Consider the following 18,400-nt stretch of genomic DNA (forward strand, 5'->3'; position numbering starts at 1 on the left):
TATATTATAGCTATATATATATATATATATATACTATTATTTTTAGCTGACTGAATGTGATTTCTCTCATCGCAGTTAATATCTTTTCAAGATATGCTCTATGCACAAGCTGTATTAGGCAAGTTTAACTGCTGGGGATCAAAATCATCCATTGCAATAAAACAACAAAACTAACAGAAGCAACAATCTTTGAAGACATTTACGGTATACCACCTGAATCAACAGTTAATTTCTGAGCACTCAAGTTCATAAAGCCAAGTCTACATGGCTAATGTCAGCATCACTAAATTAATACTACACTTACCTTAAGTGACAGCACACAAAATAAATACCCATCAGCTTCCAAACAGGCATACAATATAAGACAATACTTACTGACATCGGGCTGTTTTTGGCTAAATGCTGTAGCCACTAATCCTGGAAGGAGAGTTCCCCTCAGTGCAAAGGGAAGGGTCTGCATTTCCCAAATCCAGCATCTAACGAATAAGCAAATACAAATATGCAAGACTGACTCAGTCCCCTCACTGTCTACTTGAATGCTGTGGTGTTTCTAGCAGTGCTTCCACCTGCTCTTTTCTTGCACTGGGATACACCAGTGCTGCTAATCTAAAATCAGCCAACCAGAGATCTCCATATGCTTACTATGGGTTTCATGCTGAACATAGAAAAGAAAAAAAATCACTGGTTGATTGACTCTCAATCCTTTTGTCCTTTAGGCTAAACTGGATATTTCTAATTATTAGTCTCATTGAATGCTCCTACACAGAATATTTGTTCTCAATTATTTGCAATGTAAAACTTTACACATGATAATGGGCCAGATTTTTTCTTTAAAGGCAAAGTTAGCACAATTATTTCTGTTTCAAACCTGGAATTGATATATCCAGAACATTTATTTAATGACTATAATGAAATTGTTTTTTTTTTTTTTTTTTTGTCCCCTAATTCTGCTGACAACACCTTTTTGAAACAAATACTATCAACTAAGAATAAACTGAAATTATTCCAGGCTGTTACAGTTCTTCACTGTACAGTCTGTTTTAAAATTGCAGTAAAAATGACACTAAATAGGTTGGAGTTGCTTGGCTACACTATATGTTATTAAATGTTTAGGCTGAGAAGCAACTCCGTAGCCCAGAGCAGATATTTTCAGTGTTTTCACGCCCCAGTCATAATAAACACATTAATCAACAGCTTTGCATGTCATGCCATTTCCACTCCCATTGTGAAAACACTCTGAAACACACTTCTGACCACGCTTCAGCAGATGGTTGGGAGGTGTATTCAAACATGACCATTCCAAGTGTGGGCTGCACACTATTCATTTTGTTTTAATGATTAACACTACAACTTTAATAGTCTGATCTATTATACTGTACCTGCTGTGCATTTCTATTGGCCTTTTATGCGCACTTTTGTAAGAATTCATATCTGGTACTGCGTTTATAACCTCTCCCACAAACCTGGATAGTAGCACGATGGGAGGCATCTAATGACTTCCAGGTGCAGCGATGTACAAGGAGAGGTTGGTGGCTTTGCCAGAGCACTCTCCCCTGTGATTGCATTTAAAATCTTTAAACCCTTAAAAGGAGTTGACATAGTTAAAACAGCTGAATCACTTGGATCCTTTAAAACCCAACTTTGAGATCGATCAGCTACTAGGCACTGGACAAGCATAGATGGGCCGAATGGCCTCCTCTTATTTGTACATTTTCTTATGTTTATAATATATCAATGCCTTAACATGGGCATTGGCGAAAAGATTAAGCTGGTCCAAGAAAAAAAAAAACCTCTATTAAAAATAATTTTACTGTAAAATTTCTCTTTGTGGTCTGCACTCCAAAGTGACTTAGCTCTAAAATGTGTCTGTCAGGATGCCCAATTAGAATAGGAATGCTTTTCCTGGGGGGGGGGGGTCAGGTAGTTTCTAGACCAGAGGTTCCCAACCTTTTTGGGTGTGCGGACCCCTTTTTAACCCCCAAAAATTCCACCTAATGAGATGTCTGGTCAGGGCCGGATTAACCTATGAGCAAATTATGCTATAGCACAGGGCCCCCAGCAGAACTGGGCCCCACGCAGGGTCGGGCCTTGAGGTCCATAATATCCCTCGCCTGCTTAGAACGCTTCACCCGCCTTGCCTGCGGAGATAGGGAGTGGCTGCGGGCGGCCTGCATATTGGCAATGTGCAGCAGGGAGACCTGGGACATTCTCTGGGGCACCCAGAGCCGCTGACGGTCCAGTCGTGGAGGATGCGGAACTTGCCATCCTGGCTCTCTCTAAACATGCATCTTTGAGCCGAGGCTGAAAGGCCTCAAAAACGCTGCATGCCACGTCCCTCTCGAGGGCCACGGTGGCATGAGGAAAGCCAAAGCAGCACACTCAGAGGGTATGTTTGTCCTCCTGCGGGATGATGGCATTGCAGGACGTACAGGGATGGGACCCCAACATGGGTCTGACTTTGTGCATTAGCACTGAAGTACTGCTCACATTGCGCTGAACACTGGTAGTGGTATAACACTGCTTATCGTGTGCCGAGTACAGTGGGCACTTTGTGCACCACGTACCATGCAGTACGTAAGCTATACACTAGGATGAGCAGTGGGTATGCAATGAGAGCAACGAGTACCTCGTGCACTGCTTGCACGGTGCATCCCAAGCACTGTGCGCACTGAGTAGAAGTTGCGGAGGGCGGGTTTAGCAGCCAGTAAAACACGGAAAGATAGCAAACTGAGAGAGAGTACACCATTCGTACAAGGCCCGACTCACCTCAGTGGCGGGCCCATGGCCAGCAGAACTACTCGACAGCAGGGATGTGGCAAGGCCATCTTCCTCTGAGTAACGGTTTTATTCCCTCGGTGGGCGGGACCAAGTACGTTTTCCCAGGAAGGGGGCTTTCAGCAGCTCTTGTATAGAGAGCTCAGCAATAACTACCCGAGGGGCAGGAATATCCCATACCTATCTGGTGGTGGTCCTCTTCAAATTGAAAGGGAATTTATTATACAGAATTTAGTAAACGAGGAGTACCGTCAACTCAACAGTATATGAATGAAGATTATTATTAAAAATGACGTATATTATGTGACATAAATAACATTTTGAGATTGCTGCATTTCCCTTTTTTTTGATAGAAACTAAAATGTTTTTAATGTAATTTGGGATTAACATGACTTCTTGTTATTTATGTGTGTGTGATGTAGTAATGTAAGATATTAATCACACAAACCATGTTGATTGATATTCTGACGTATCATACAATCCCACATCACCCCCTTTGATCGGTTAGAGCTAGAGTTGCCGCTGCCACAGAATGTCTCAGCTGCAAAATATCACTCGCCTTGCGATATGTTGCCGTTCTAAAATTCTGCCATTGCAGTACTGTTCCGCTACGATATTGTTTCGTCAATGTGAATTAAGTCTCACCATCGATTTTACTTTTATCATCTTTTGATTATTAATAAAGAGAGTATTTATAGACTTTTTATCCTGCCTTTGTTTGCTTTTTCCACGCGATACTGCACAAGCTCATGTGTGCCCCAGACTTTAACATACAATGTGTGTGTGTGTGTGTGTGTGTGTGTGTGTGTGTGTGTAGCGGCAGGCTACATTCTGCCGAAGATGATTTGCGTTATGAAATGTGGGACTTGCCGGTACGAGGAGGCTATTTTTATTTTGTTTTCCAGGGTCCCCCTCTGGACCACAGGTTGGGAACCACCGTGCTAGACTGTTCTAAGCATTGCAAAATATGATTTCACTCAAGACGACAGTGGACTTTGTTTTTGGTCACCTTTCTAAACATTAAATTACACTAATTATTAGCAAATCTAACATTTGTTACTTTGTAATCGGCGATTTTTCAGGTAAACAAGTAAATTCAAAGTACAGTACTGTAAGTTTTTTTTGTTTGTTTTGTTTTTTTTTTTTTTCTTAGCGTGTGTGGCGGTAAGGAAAGTGCCCTCCGCTCCAATGTACTAATCAGGTTGGAGCGGAGCTCCATTCTGCAAAGTTTGACACCGCCTGGGTTGCTTCACATCTTTGACATCTTAATGAAGTTGTTTTCAGTGGCGGGTGTTTCAGTTAATAAATGCAACAATCGGATACATATTTTTTTTTTCTGGAGTAAAAACACGTCAATAAAGGGAATCATTTCCCTTAGTAAATTTTAATATATATATATATATATATATATATATATATATATATATATATATATATATATATATATATATCGGTCATTATGACTGCGGTTATATACATTGATATGACACTGATAGCAGTAACTTAATATTAACTGACCATAGCCTTGTTGAATTTGAACAATGTTTACTACGCTCAGGCGTCAGTGGGTAAAAAAGAACCCTGGATCAAATGCAGTCAAGTTAGAATGTAGAAAGATTGCCCGTGCTTGTGCTGTTCCGCTGGATTCATTTCACTGGGATTGCAGGCAGAACACAGGTGAGCGTTACCTCGCGGTTTCCAAAGTTACAACACAAACACACATTAGTCGTGACCTTTAAGCAGTTTGTGTTCAAACATAATGCCATTCAGTTTGTAAGCTTAATGTGAATCTAATTTGCGGGTCGGTATTATATATCTCACGGCAAAATAGTAATTACCAAACAATTAAGTCACTTTGAACTTGCTCATTTATTGATTTCTGTCAAAACATTTGTTACAAACAACATGCACTGTAATTTGAAAATTCGGCATCTAATAAATAATGTCATGTAGCTTTATAGGAAAATGTATACAGTACTAAACGAATGTTATTATACCCTTAACAAAATACTTATAAAGGATTATGGTGTATATAATATATGTATCACTACAACGGAAATAAATATATATAATATATATATATATATATATATAATATATATCCTATTATATATATATATATATATATCTATATAGATAATATATATATCTATAATATATATAATATATATATATAGATATAATTATATATATATATATATATATATATATATTATATTAGATATATATATATTTATAAAAGTGTGAATATATATATATACATATATATGTCCAGTTCATATCACATATACAAACAAACACGTATTAAAATATTTCACAGATAAACCAATTTTATATATGTGGTTCGTAGCGGGTCAATTTACAGGTGAAATGGCGATGCGCGTGCCCGTTTGGGAGAATTACTGTACTCTTATAAATCAGGTTTGTGGCCAGAGAGTGAGGGTAAAAATCATTTGGTAAGGTTTTGGCAGTTTCAGATGACTCAGCATAACATCGAAGTCACATGTCTCAATGGGTCAATTGCAACGAACATGCATTGTTAGTACGGAGCTGCGTACTAAGTTGCGTATCAGCTGGTGCTTTACTATCTCGGGATCATCCCCAGCTGCGTACTTTAATACCAATTGCAACGAAAAAAGAAGCGGAAAAAGTTGGGGACTAGCTGATCTCCAGTTTTAGTACGGTACTAAGGATTTTGGTTTGTTTAGGTGTGCTTCCAAACAGGAACTGAAGAGGGCCGGGGCTTAAAGTATGAGCCATTGATACAAATTATATTTTAAAAGTGTGGTTTTTCGTAAAGTTTTATTTATTTATTTATTTATTTTGATTTGTTAATGTTTAAATTCTAAACTTGAAGGGTATATTTACTCACAACAAATACATAGGCTGAATTGCCCATTGCGTTCTTTTTTTTCTTTTTATTATCAAAATGACACTCCCCACAAGCACTGACAAACTTTTTTGGTGTTGTATGTACCCTAAACATTTAATACACTGTTTATTTTATTTTTTTTTATTAAAAAATAAAAAAAAAAATGAAGAGATTGAACCCAGCACCTCCAGCTAGAGCACCGATCCGCTATTCAAGAGAGCCGCGACCCCCTTACTAGTGGTCATCAATTTTGTCACCTACCAGTCCCGACCCCTACCCCATGCATGCTGCAGCCTACTAATATAACTTTTAAATATATTACTCATATATTAAATATTGCAATTGTGTTACATGTGGGTAATACATAATTACGACTTGAAATATATTCTCAATTATTTCATGATATTTGTAATAAATCCTTTCAACCGTAATTGTAATATTTTGCAATAATTGTAATATTGTAGTATTATACTATTGTAATATTATACTATCAATTCAGTATTTGTTGTGCGTAAATATACCCTTTCAAGTTTAAAACTTAAGCATAAGTCAAAATTAATAACCGAAAAACCGCACTTTTAAAATATAATTGTATAAATCGCTCAGATTTTGAACCCGGGCCCTCTTCAGTTCCTGTTTGGAAGCACACCAAAACAAACCACAATCCTTAGTACCGTACTAAAGCTGGAGATCAGCTAGTCCCCAACTTTGTTCCGCTTCTTTTTTTCGTTTCAATTGGTATTAAGTTGGTATGCGGCTGGATGATCCCGAGATAGCACCGCACTAGCTGGTATGCAACTTAGTACGCAGCTCCATACTAACTCTGCAAGTTCGTTGCAATTGACCCATTGAGACAAACGACACAATATCCTTTTCTTTTTTTTTTCCTCCTTTTGCACACCTCAAATTATGACCTCTAATACCTTCCTCTGTCTGTGGGGTCATTTTCATCAATGTTTGATAAAGTAACCCCCTTTGAGCTGGACCAATAGCACATCTTTTATTGTTACAAATGCAAGTATTTAAGTACAGTACATAAATGCTTTATTTATAAATGTATGTTTGTCTTGTTGCTTTAGTATTGCTACAATATACTATAGTACTACTACAGTATACTACTATAATAATCTTTATTTAGCGACTTTCATAGTGGACCACCATTACAAAGCGCTTTACATGATACTAGACTAGGGTATATGAAATGTGCATCAGCTGCAGAGTCACTTACAACATCTCACCTGAAAGACAGAGCACAAAGAGGTTAACAATTTGCTCAGGGTCACACAATGAGTCAGTGGCTGAACCGGGATTTGAAGTGGGACCTCCTGGTTACAAGCTTGTTTCTTTAACCACTGGACCGCACAGCCTCCTATGTATGTTACAGTACTTTATTGGCAGGGATAACAGGTAATCCTAAAATTTTACTTGATATTGTTTTGTGTTTTTTGTAGCCCAAATGTATTCTGCATTGTTTGCTGCTGGAGTCCTGATAGTGGGGATTCCCTACTGTCTGTCTGTGGCTGGCCAGTGGTTACATGGCCTGCCAAGTTTACCTGGATACAAAAAGTATTTGGAAGCTATAAGTCCAAGGTACAGTATGTGGAAATGATTAGTAAACAGTACTATAAATGTCAGTGTCATATATGAAGTAGTTTAGTGTAAAACATCCACACAACTAAGTATTAATGAGTGACATATTGTCAGACAGCAATATACCACATCTGTTTTTCTTCTGGCACCATGGCAGAGCAGGCATCAGCCAGACATTGTTTGCCCTAAATTTACCATGACTGGGCTAGAATTAATGAAAGCTGTTTCTTCTTCCAGTTTGTATACGTTAGGTACTGTATCTAAAAAAATAAGTTGTTAAGACCTGGAATTAGGTTAAATTGGTTCAATTAAGTACAAAATAAACAATACCTTATTTCAAAAAGTACAAAATAAGCAAATTGGTTGGATTATGAAAGTGAAGAAGAACAGCCAATTACTGTGCATGTTTTGTCTTAGACACATCCCCTATTCCCAATCGATAAAATAAGACTGCTGTGCATTCCATTTGGAAAAGTAAAAGCAACATGCAGTACATTTCACCATTCAAAAACTGGTTAATTTGTTTAAAAACAAAACACAAAATGTAATTCTTAATGCATTTATTCCTAAAAAGTAAACATAGTAAAGGAGAAAGCCAATTTTGGGCTTAAGCAGGTGTCATTCAGTGCGTTTACATGAGCATAAAAAATTCTGATACTGCGCATGTGCAAACTTTGACCCTGCACGTGGTTTTAGAAATCAGAGAAAATAATAATAATCTGTAGTCAGTCTGCATGCATCTAATTGTCTAGTTAGGGATAAAGTAATACATTTTTTTAAAGTCTGTATGTATTTCTATTTGTTAATGGCCCTTACTGAAGCGGCAAATGTTTTCCAGCTTTAAAACGACGTGAGAATTTAAAATAATGTCTGCAAAAGAAACTGGTAATATAGAACAGGATGTGCTGTTGGAGAGGCTGATGGCACATTTTGGGGAATGTGAATAGAGGTGTACGATAATAATCTTTGAATTTAAGACCTGACACTTCGATAAAGCACTTGAGTTATTGGATTGGTCTCCGTTCTATCGCAGAAATGTCCGTCTTCAAATCATACTTCGGCTACCACAACACTTTACATGTGAAAATATCCTGCTTTTTCTAAAAACTTTAATCAATGTATGCAGTTGAATTCTAAGTGACATTTTAAGAAAATCAGTTTTCTGATTCAGTTTTCCAAAAACATTAGTTTTCGGAAAACGCTTTGTCGTAAATGCACTGATTGATTGTAATGAATGTGACAATAGCAAATATCTTAGCTAACATTTCCCAGGATCTGTTTTGGGAAGTTCAACCAATTTCTTTGACTGACTACCTAGCAGTAATATCATCAGTATCAGTTCCTGGGAAGTTGCACAAGGTTGAGTTGATCGAGTTGAAGGGAAGGTCAGTTTTGGAGAAGTTTCACCCTAACATTGTACTTCCCTGCAGGGAAGTTGTTTATTGACTTCCGTCTTCGGTGTAATAAAGACCAGGAGGCCTCTGGACCTCAAGGATTGGAATTTTGGGCCCCTGCTATGTTATATTGTCTATAAAACGTAAATTATTTTTCCAAATATTTTTTTATGACTGTTCACTATTGGAAATGGACAAAGAAACAGGAAATTTGCAATGTGTAAAGTTTCGAGAGATTTAAGACCAAGTGACTGTTGCTGCAGTAATATAATATCTATCTGGATTATTTGGCTGTGTTTTCAGATAAGCTAACAGCACCACATCTGAAAGGTCAATGCGTATGGCAAAGCATTTTAACAAGTCATGCAACACTTTTTACATTCCTGGTCTTCTTTCTAGGAGAGTCTACAACCTAACAGTGGCATTGCTAGATCTGCTATTATACTTCAGATATACAAACTTGTACATCTGGTGGAACACTTGTTATAGAAGACTAAATGAAGCATCATGCGTAAAGGTGAGGATCATTTATGAAACTCTCGTAGCGTATGGCTCAACTCCTATACCAGCACGTTGTTTACTTAAATATCTATTTCTGGTGTAAGTGTTAACCTTTTATAATGCCAACAATGTGTCAACTGGTTGTCCAGAAATGTCCAAGTTATGAACAACAGTTTGGTTACTGTTCACTTCAGGGACAGGAGTCATGTTTTTAATGTGAGACATGCACACTGTTCCCAAATTTATATAAAACATGTATTGTTTGTGGGCATTATCTGGCTAAGAGATGTTGACAGCATTCAAGATCGCCATGTCAAATTAATATTTTTGGAGAATTAAACATCTGTGTGACTCTTATCCTGTTTTCAAGGACATACAGTTTGGGAAGAATGAAAACAGTCTGGACATTTACTTTCCCACAACGAAGGGGTTTGATAAGAGTTCCGCTCACCTGCCTGCTCTCATATATGTTTTTGGAGGTGGCTGGGAGTCAGGCTCAAGGACCATGTACTGCCTGCTGGCTCAGCAACTGGCCAATGAGTTAAATGTTGTCGTCATTTGCACCGACTATTCACTTTATCCTAAGGTACTGTAAGCAAACAACCTTCCTCATCGCGACTTTTCTGTTATTGCAGGCAAACGCCTGCAGTACCAATTTATTTAAAAAGTGTAATTTGAAGTGTCAGAAGGGATGACATTAACGTTTAAAATGATCTATTTGTCTTTCCCTGTTCAAATAGAAGAATGAGCCATAGACACCTGTTGTGTTATAGCACCCATTAACGCTATTAAAGTGTGGTTACCATGGGAACCAGAAGTCTATGAAACAGCTCTTTGGATTTTAGCTTCTTAAAATTACTGAAGACCATTGTGTTACACCAGTTACTAAGGACATTTTAACAGTAGAGGCCAGCATTGGAACATTGTAGTAGTGCTGCTAGCCAAACACGCTACTGTTTCTGCATCCACCTAGAGTTGTATTTGCACTTCAGGTTTATGGAAATTTTTTATGTCAGACTTCCTTTTCTCCACTTTTTCTTTTGTCAACAATAGCGCATGAATGAAATGAATGAAATCACTGCACTTTTGCTTGTGAGTGTAGGCAGGGGTTAAGTTGGTGCGTATCGGTCCGGAGCGGTGTTCCACCTCTTCAGGATTCCCTTCCTGGTCTTCTGATTGAAAGTAGAATTCCCTTCCCCTTACACGGGCCACAACCCTTCCACCTCTTTTAAAATCCCAATTTGACCACTGGGTGTAGATGTTAGTGTTCAAGGCCCAGTTACACAAAGCATTTCTAGTACTAGGCAGGCTGCTGTCTTGCTAAGTCATGTAAAGTGATGCTGCAAATACATTCTAGAATGTTCAAGCTGGTCATGAAAAAACACGACCCCTACATTGAGTGCTTTTTGTGCTGAGGGAAGTTGTGATTGGTGAATAACTGGCCATGGCTGTAACTGCAGCTGACTTATACCCAGAAGTGCTTTGTGAAACCTGGAGACCTATTGTTGTTAGACTTCTCTAGGTTATATTGTTTTAGTTAATGATCTTTTTTTTTTTTTTTTTTTTCCCTCAGCCCACTATAAGGGACATAGTCCAGCAGATTAACAGAAGTTTGTTTCAAATAAAGGAACCCCAGGTCCGCTCTGTTATCAAGAAGGTAAATCGCACAGACGCTTTCATTTAATATGTCCACGTGTTCTGATTTAATCCAGGACCACATGTAGAAGCAGTGTTTCACTACCACTACATTTGTTGTCTATTCAAACCTGTATGTTTTGTTGCAAGACACTGTACTCTGTTTGATTGACTGCTTTAACCCCATTCACTCTGGAACAGCAGGTCACCTGCTGCTACTCCGACAATAATATAGTGGCTGGTTCTTTCATTTCTCCTGCAGTGCACAATTGTAGATATGGTCCAGGACTTGGTTGATTGTATTCGATGGACAAGAGACCATGGGCACAGCTATGGAATCGACAAGGTAAATACAGTACAAGACAAGTGATTAAAGTGCAACATGCTGTTGTCTTGGATGTTAAAATTCAAAGGAGGGCTGACCTGGTAAAAGCACAACAGTGTGGAGTGTAGGGTGTAATACTGTGCAATTTGGAGAAGGTTGAATTGCTGATCTTGGCTTGGGGCTGATGGTTAGGGAGGAAAATCAGCTTTGGATACTGCTCTTTAGTGTCCCCTTCTGGTCAGTTCATGTTTTGCTACATGTCTTTGGTTCCTGCCTGTTGCGATAACTGGAATATTGTAACCTTTCAACTCTGTTGGCTACACCTGCTTTTACACTATACCACAAAGGTGGTGGAGTTGAAAGGTCAATATCACATGATTTATCAAGAACCCTGAACCAAAGACACAGCCATGTAAGCAAAATGGCAGCCAGTTAGATAAAAAATAAAATTTTATATATATATATATATATATATATATATATATATATATATATATATATATATATATATATATATATATATATATATATATATATATATATATGTGTGTGTGTGTGTGTGTGTATATATATATATATTACTGATTCTTTGTCATAGTACTTTAATAAATAGCAATGTGTAATGCAATGATAAGTGTTGTAATGTTTCCTGTATTACAGGAAAAAGTGGCACTGATGGGTCACTCATGTGGGGCCCATCTCTGTGCACTTACTGCTTTGTTTTTGGCTGGAGAAAACGAGGAACTCGGGATTGACACCACCAAGCAGAGAGAGCTTCTATCTTCTTTAAAGGGCATAATAGGTAGGTATTTTTTAATTGTTTAAAATATCAGGATTAAATTAGTTGTCAGGCTTTGCTAAATATATTAAATCAACCAAGAACTCACACCAAGAGTTGAATCAAAATCCAGTTTTCATAGTCATTTAGTAAACGCTTCATGTAAAGCTTAACTAGTGTTTTGAAGATATGTAAATGGCTTGTCGATGGTTATGTTAAACTTTTTTTTTTTTTTAAACAAATGTATGATAAGTTGTTTTTTAAATACTGCGTGTTCAAATATTCTGTAGCTGGAAGCAATGTTTAATTGCCAGAATAAATCTTGCACACTCAGGTGTTATATATGCCAAAATCAGTTGGTGTGATTCATTTGCCTTTCTTTGAAGATGATTGAAGTTGTGGAGTAGCCTAAGTATAGTGGGCATGATGAGGTGCTGTAGAAGTTTCATGATTCTGAAATTACCACTGTGAAATCGTTCGTAATCATAAATACATAATCGTTCCCCACCCCTTACAGTAGAGATACTTTCACAAAGCATTAATATAGTGGTAAATACATACTGTAGAAATTCAGTGCATCAAGTGCTGTGTTAAGACTCCTGCATTACCTTCATCGTTTTACACACCCATCCAGTCAAGTGGGCGTCTCACATTGCTTACCGAATCTGACCTTACTTCACTGCGGGGAGCTTTTTAATCCTGAGAGATTTATTTATTTATTTATTTATTTATGTATTTATTTTAATATGAGCAAAACTAGAAATAAACATATCAGGTATTTAATTTGAAGGTTGTGTAATTGTCATTTAGTTTAATTTTTCGTACTTAAAAAAATTACAGTAGGCAAAAAAAATGCACTGAAAATAACCCCCTTTTAATGTTGCCCTGTGCTAGGTCTGAGTGGAGTGTACCACATTAACGACCACTACAGACATGAAACCTGGAGAGGGATTGAATATGTGTCTGCAATGTGCAGGGTCATGAAGGGAGAAGAGAACTTTGACAGATACTCACCAGCGACGTACATTAGCACACTGACTAAAGAAAGCACTTCAAGGTGAGGATGAAACCTCTCCTCCACTTACTTTCATACCAATCCCCTTCTCCTGGGTTCTTGTTTCTCAGTGCAAGAATTTTTTTTAAATTAATGTTGTTTGGGGGGGGGGGGGGGGGGGGGGGGGGGGGGGGGGGGGGGGGGGGGGGGGGGCTTCTCAGTCAAGCAGTCCACACCATCTGGACCTAGGATCATGCGCCTGGCAGAGCGGCTTCTTTTTTTTTTTTTTTCTCTAAGTGGCAACAATATTGAGTACCTTTGCTGATAAAATCAATTGAATAGACTGTTCTTTATCTAAAATCTCAAGCCACTAATACATTGGCATTCAAAAATACCTGTAGAGCTAATTTAAAGATATATTTTAGAGTACAACTTCCTGAATATATTTCCTGCCCAGTTCGTAGTTTACACTTGATCTGTCTATCTCTAAATTGCATCATTAAGATTCATTTGGTAACCATAGTGGCTTTCCTTTCCCTTGTGTAAACGAAACTCTTAGCTGTGTTTAACAAACCTGAAAAAGAAGGATTTTATCTGGATATGCAGTAGGTAAAGAAATCTCTAGTCTAATCATCGGACAATAATCCTGTTTGAAATGTTGAACAGCCCCCTCTTTAACCTGGTGGGCTCCGACAAGCTGACAATTATTGTCAAATCTGCTTTCCTGGTGTCTGTTACTTTGACTGTTGTTTTTTGTTGATTAGCATGGGTGGCATGTGCAGTTGAAGACTCATTCCATTATCTACCATGAGAAATTTCAAGCTTCACTGAAATTAATATGTTAAAAGTGGACACCTAGAGTAAAAAAAAAATAGAGAGAGAGAGAGAGAGAGAGAGAGAGAGAGAGAGAGAGCATCAAAAGAAGTGTATCACTTATTTGAGCACTGAGAGTGTCTGGTTATACCGTCTCACCAGGTTTGGAATTGCTGGTTGAGGGGCTCCTGAGTGGCGCATCCAGTAAAAGTGATCTGCGTGAGTGCAGGATGCGCCCTATAGCCTGGACGTCACCAGTTCAAGTCTGGGCTATTCCACAGCCGACCGTGGACGAGAGTTCCCAGGAGGCAGCGCTCAACTGACTGAGCATCGCCAGGGGGGAAGCAGTCTAGGTCAGCCAGGGTTTCCTTGGCTCACCACGCACCAGTGACCCCTTTAGTCTGGCCGGGCACCTGCGGGCTTGACGTTTAGCTGCCCAGGAGCTGCATTGTCCTCCTACGCTGTAGCTCCTGGGTGGCTGCATGGTGAATCCGCAGTGTGTAAAGAAGCGATCGGCTGATGGCACACACTTCGGAGGACAGCGTGTTTGTCTTTGCTGCTCCCGAGAGTTCATCTTCGTCACTCCCAAGCAGGGGTGGTAGCAGTGAGCTGAGCCTAAGTAATAATTGGCCATTTCAAATTGGGAGAAAATTAAATTAATTGGCAACAACTAAATTTTTTTATAAAAAAAAAAAAAAAAAGAAAGAAATTGCTGGCTGTGAGCACCCCAGACGGCGAGCCACAGTACCCTGCTCTAGTCCGGCTTCCAACATGACGATTGCACGAAGGCGCTGCTCTCTTGACAGATATATGAATACTGCAATTCATTTATATACCTTTTTCTTTTTTAAAACAAATGTGTTACAATAGTGATAAGTTTCTTTTGATGCTCAGTGTGTTTGTGTGTGTGTATATACATTTACCACAAGGAGGTACCACAGAGTAATGTCAATACTTCTTCAGAAAGTTACTCTTTTTCCAAAGTGTGTGTTTTGTTTGTTTGTTTTTTTTAACATATTTTTAGAGTGTGTGTGTGTGTGTGTGTGTGTGTGTGTGTGTGTGTGTGTGTGTTTGATTTACCTTATCGTAATATAATGAAATGGATGTATAGCATTGCTCTACCATGAGGTTTTTTGAAAGGTAGGCTTTGTTCATTACTTAACTTGATCTTGTTGGACATGGCTTGGAGAAACAAATAAAAAACAGACAGTTTTGATAGCATACCTAAAATGGTTGTAGGTAAATTAAAACTGACACTTGTTGGTGCTACTGTAGAGTACTGTATGTAGACACTCTCTACATAAAAATGTGTACAAATACAAAATTAAGAGTTGTTGTGGCTTTTTCTTTGACGGCTATTAAAAAAACACACAGTAATTGTGCACAGGTTTTATGTCTATCTGGTTTATTATAACAATTTAAATCAATGGTGATTTATCAATGGTATCGCAGTAAACAGTTTCACTAAAAACAAAATTACACAACGTTTGATGAAGTAAATCTATTCTTCAGGTATGTTTTTACTAGTACGTCTTAAGTCTGATTTCTCAAAGCAAGGCAAGACAACAGTTTAAAGCGACATTGTCCCACGTTCATGTTTCTGCCCAGTATAAATACAATTGTTATATAAAACACTGCATTTTTTTAATGATTTTGAGATTCAGCAGGAAAAGGTTTTCTGCTGTTGTAAAAAATATTTGGAATCCAGTCTTGATAACTCTGTTGTATTGTCTGTAGGTTACCCCCTTTCGTTCTTCTGCATGGGATCAAGGATAAAGTGATGCCAGTGGAATCTTCACTGCGCTTTTCCAGCGCTCTTTTGATGGCCTCTGTGAAAGAGACACTGTACGTGTTACCAAACGTGGATCATGCAGTTATCATCATGGACCTTATGGACAGAAATAGAAGCAACTACACAACACTGCATGAACACATACGCAAAGAACTGCAAACCTTCAAAATATTTACTCATAATGGATAAAGAAGCATCTTTTTTTTTTTTTTAAATGTTGGTGTTTATTACAGGAAAATTTTTTGAAAAGTGTAGTTTACATGGTGTAAACTATGATATCTGATACTATTCTAGGTAAAGGAGAGCTATGATTGCATGCTTTACTTTCAGGTAGTTTTTAGGTCATTTCCCTTTAGAGTGATGATGTCCCCACCCCTCTCATTAACAGACTGGGTACATCCCCCTAATCAATGTAATGTTTGAAGTCAGTGACTTGCAGGTGCTAATGATCTACTGTAAGAAGTGAATCAGACCCTTGACTGTTTTAAACAGACGAAAGCATGTAAATTGAGCTTAAAGCACATGTCATTGTAATTGTTTATTAACAGTTTCCTCACTTATTTACAGAATATGCACACATAAACTGCAGTATGAAAATGAATACATATAATGAATACATGTACAAAAATCAATAAACAGTTAATTGTCAAGCAGTGTTATACTTACCCATTAAGTACCAAATAACATTTTCTTTGATAAACTCAGAACACAGAAAAAAAAGTAAATCCTTTGTTTTGGCTACAGAATGTACCATTTGCGGTAAAACAAAATTAGCCTAGTTTATAACAATATAGTTAAAGAGAAAATATAATTAAGAGGTAGATGCCAGTTAACCAATGCTCAAAAAAATTGAGAACAATGGCAGTTAATGGGTGAATCAAACATGCAGCATTCTTTGCTGCCCATAGGGGACATCTGTCTGTGGAGAGTCAGGTTGGTGGTAACCTAGGTAACACAGGATGTATATTGTTTTTACTTAATAAATGGGTTTCTAAAAAAAAAAAAAAAAAAAAAAAAAAAACTAGAATGTTGTTAATGCAGCAGAGGAATGCAGAATCCCAGCTGATGGTAAAAGCAATTTCCAAAAAGATGGGTTCATCCTCCTTTACACTACTTAAGGTATTGGAGCAAAATGACATGGAAATGAAATGACACAGTCGCATACAAAATAAATTGCACACATCAAACTAAATCAGTAACAAGATACGACACAAGGATAATCGGATATGTGTCAGTCTGTAGAAAATGTATTGAGACTTAAGATTTTTTTAATGTGACAGCTGGGTATGTTGTACTGTAATAAATATTGTTAAACCATATGTGTTATATTTATTCATGGAAAGTACAATTTTAAATGTAGTTATCCATCCATTATCATTAACTGCTTAATCCTTTACAGGGTGGCATTGACCCTAACCCAGCAGACACGGGGTAAGGCAGGACTACACCCTGGACGGGATGCCAGTCCATTGCAGGGCACAACACAGAGGGCAATTTAGAATGACCAATCAACATGTTTTTAGACTGTGGAAGGAACCAGAGTACCCAGAGAAAACCCACACAGACTCAGGGAGAACATGCAAACTCCACACAAACAGATCACTCAGGACCCTGGCACTGCGAGGCAGAAGCACTAACCACCACGCCACCATGCTGCCTAAATGTAGTTATGAGAAGTGTAATATTTCAGCTATTACTGTATTGTGTTTGCTGCTGTAGGGATTTTTAGTGAGTCACACAGAGATTTAGGAACCTCAGGAAGCAAATTTCCCAACATCAATCAGAAACAACCTCCTTCTTTGGGTATTGCGCAAAGCACATCCAGACAAAGTCGCTAGTGTGGCAGACCATCTGTCTTACTGGGAACCAGCAGTAATGCCACTAAAGCCAGCTAGACATCTGCAGCATCCAACTGACCCCAGGAAAAGCACCACAACCAATCCATAAAAGCATCCCCACGGTCAGCCAAGGATATGGGACGAGAGAAAACTACCCTTATGGTAGAGTCTATCATGCAGGGATCAAAGATCCTTATTACCAGCCACAGTGGATCCATCAAGTAAAGTCACTTTTCTAGTGTTTTTAAAAAATGCACAATTCAACTTGGTGGGGCTGGCTAATAAAAATGACAAATCTAGCTGTATGGCTAAGGCTTGTCGTTTGGAAAAAAAACAAACACCTTGTTGATTTTAAAGCTGCTTCAATAACCCGATAATAATTCAGATAGTGAATGTTTTCAGAGTCATTGTAGGAAAGTACCTTTATCTATCTGATTTATGATGACAAAACATGCCACCACATCTGCTGTAGAGCTTTTATTAGAATGTCTTCAGCCATGGTCTCACCTCTCTGGTATGCTTCTCACCGAAATCTGGGAACTAAAATGAACACACAATTGACCCACACATGATACATACCACTCTTGAGACTTTAATTTTCTATCATGTGTCTGACACTAAAATACAGCTAAAAGAAAACATAATTTAGACAACTACAGTACCTAAACAAAAGGATTGATTTGAAGCTGCAGTAAAATGCAGAAATCATCAAAAAGAAGGCAAGTATCTTAGATTTGTAGAAATACTTTCTAACCTGGGTAGACACATGTAACAGTGTATTTTGTAGATACACACAGGTACCAGTTACTGTATATTTTGCAGATATATATACCAGTTATTGATTTCCATTACATGAGAGTAGATGTTGAACTTCATGCTGATTTGAACTCGGCTTTAGCCAAGATAAGCACCAACTAAGACGTAGCTTTGCAGTAAACTAAAGTGATCCATCTGCATCTCCATCCATTTGCGTTGTTTTCCATCTGATGATGTAGATATCTTTCTGTCTTGTGTTGATTGCTGAAGTGTAATGCTGGCTCCAGGGATCAGCTCATTTTGCCTCCCCAGCGCATCAGCACACACAATGGCTGCG

At 38.1% G+C, this 18,400-nt stretch overlaps 1 protein-coding gene across 1 annotated transcript; it reads left to right on the forward strand.

Annotated features, from left to right (window-relative positions):
* The first annotated feature begins 11,767 nt into the window (after nt 1–11,767).
* On the forward strand, nt 11,768–16,744 carry LOC121327000 (isoprenylcysteine alpha-carbonyl methylesterase ICME-like). The gene is made up of 3 exons (XM_041270737.1): nt 11,768–11,894; nt 12,765–12,927; nt 15,415–16,744. The coding sequence occupies exons 1-3, from the start codon at nt 11,768–11,770 to the stop codon at nt 15,656–15,658; spliced, it is 534 nt and encodes a 177-aa protein (XP_041126671.1). The 3' UTR covers nt 15,659–16,744.
* The last annotated feature ends 1,656 nt before the right edge of the window (nt 16,745–18,400 follow it).

This window comes from Polyodon spathula, chromosome 2 (genome assembly GCF_017654505.1).
Source record: "Polyodon spathula isolate WHYD16114869_AA chromosome 2, ASM1765450v1, whole genome shotgun sequence".
NCBI classification, from domain to species: Eukaryota; Metazoa; Chordata; class Actinopteri; order Acipenseriformes; family Polyodontidae; genus Polyodon; species Polyodon spathula.

Bases quoted from the DNA above. Each gene is read 5' to 3' on its own strand.
- LOC121327000 (XM_041270737.1), top strand. From the start codon at position 11,768: ATGGGTCACTCATGTGGGGCCCATCTCTGTGCACTTACTGCTTTGTTT. The intron at 11,895-12,764 runs GTAGGTATTTTT...GCCCTGTGCTAG, and splicing joins TTCTTTAAAGGGCATAATAG to GTCTGAGTGGAGTGTACCAC. The intron at 12,928-15,414 runs GTGAGGATGAAA...TATTGTCTGTAG, and splicing joins ACTAAAGAAAGCACTTCAAG to GTTACCCCCTTTCGTTCTTC.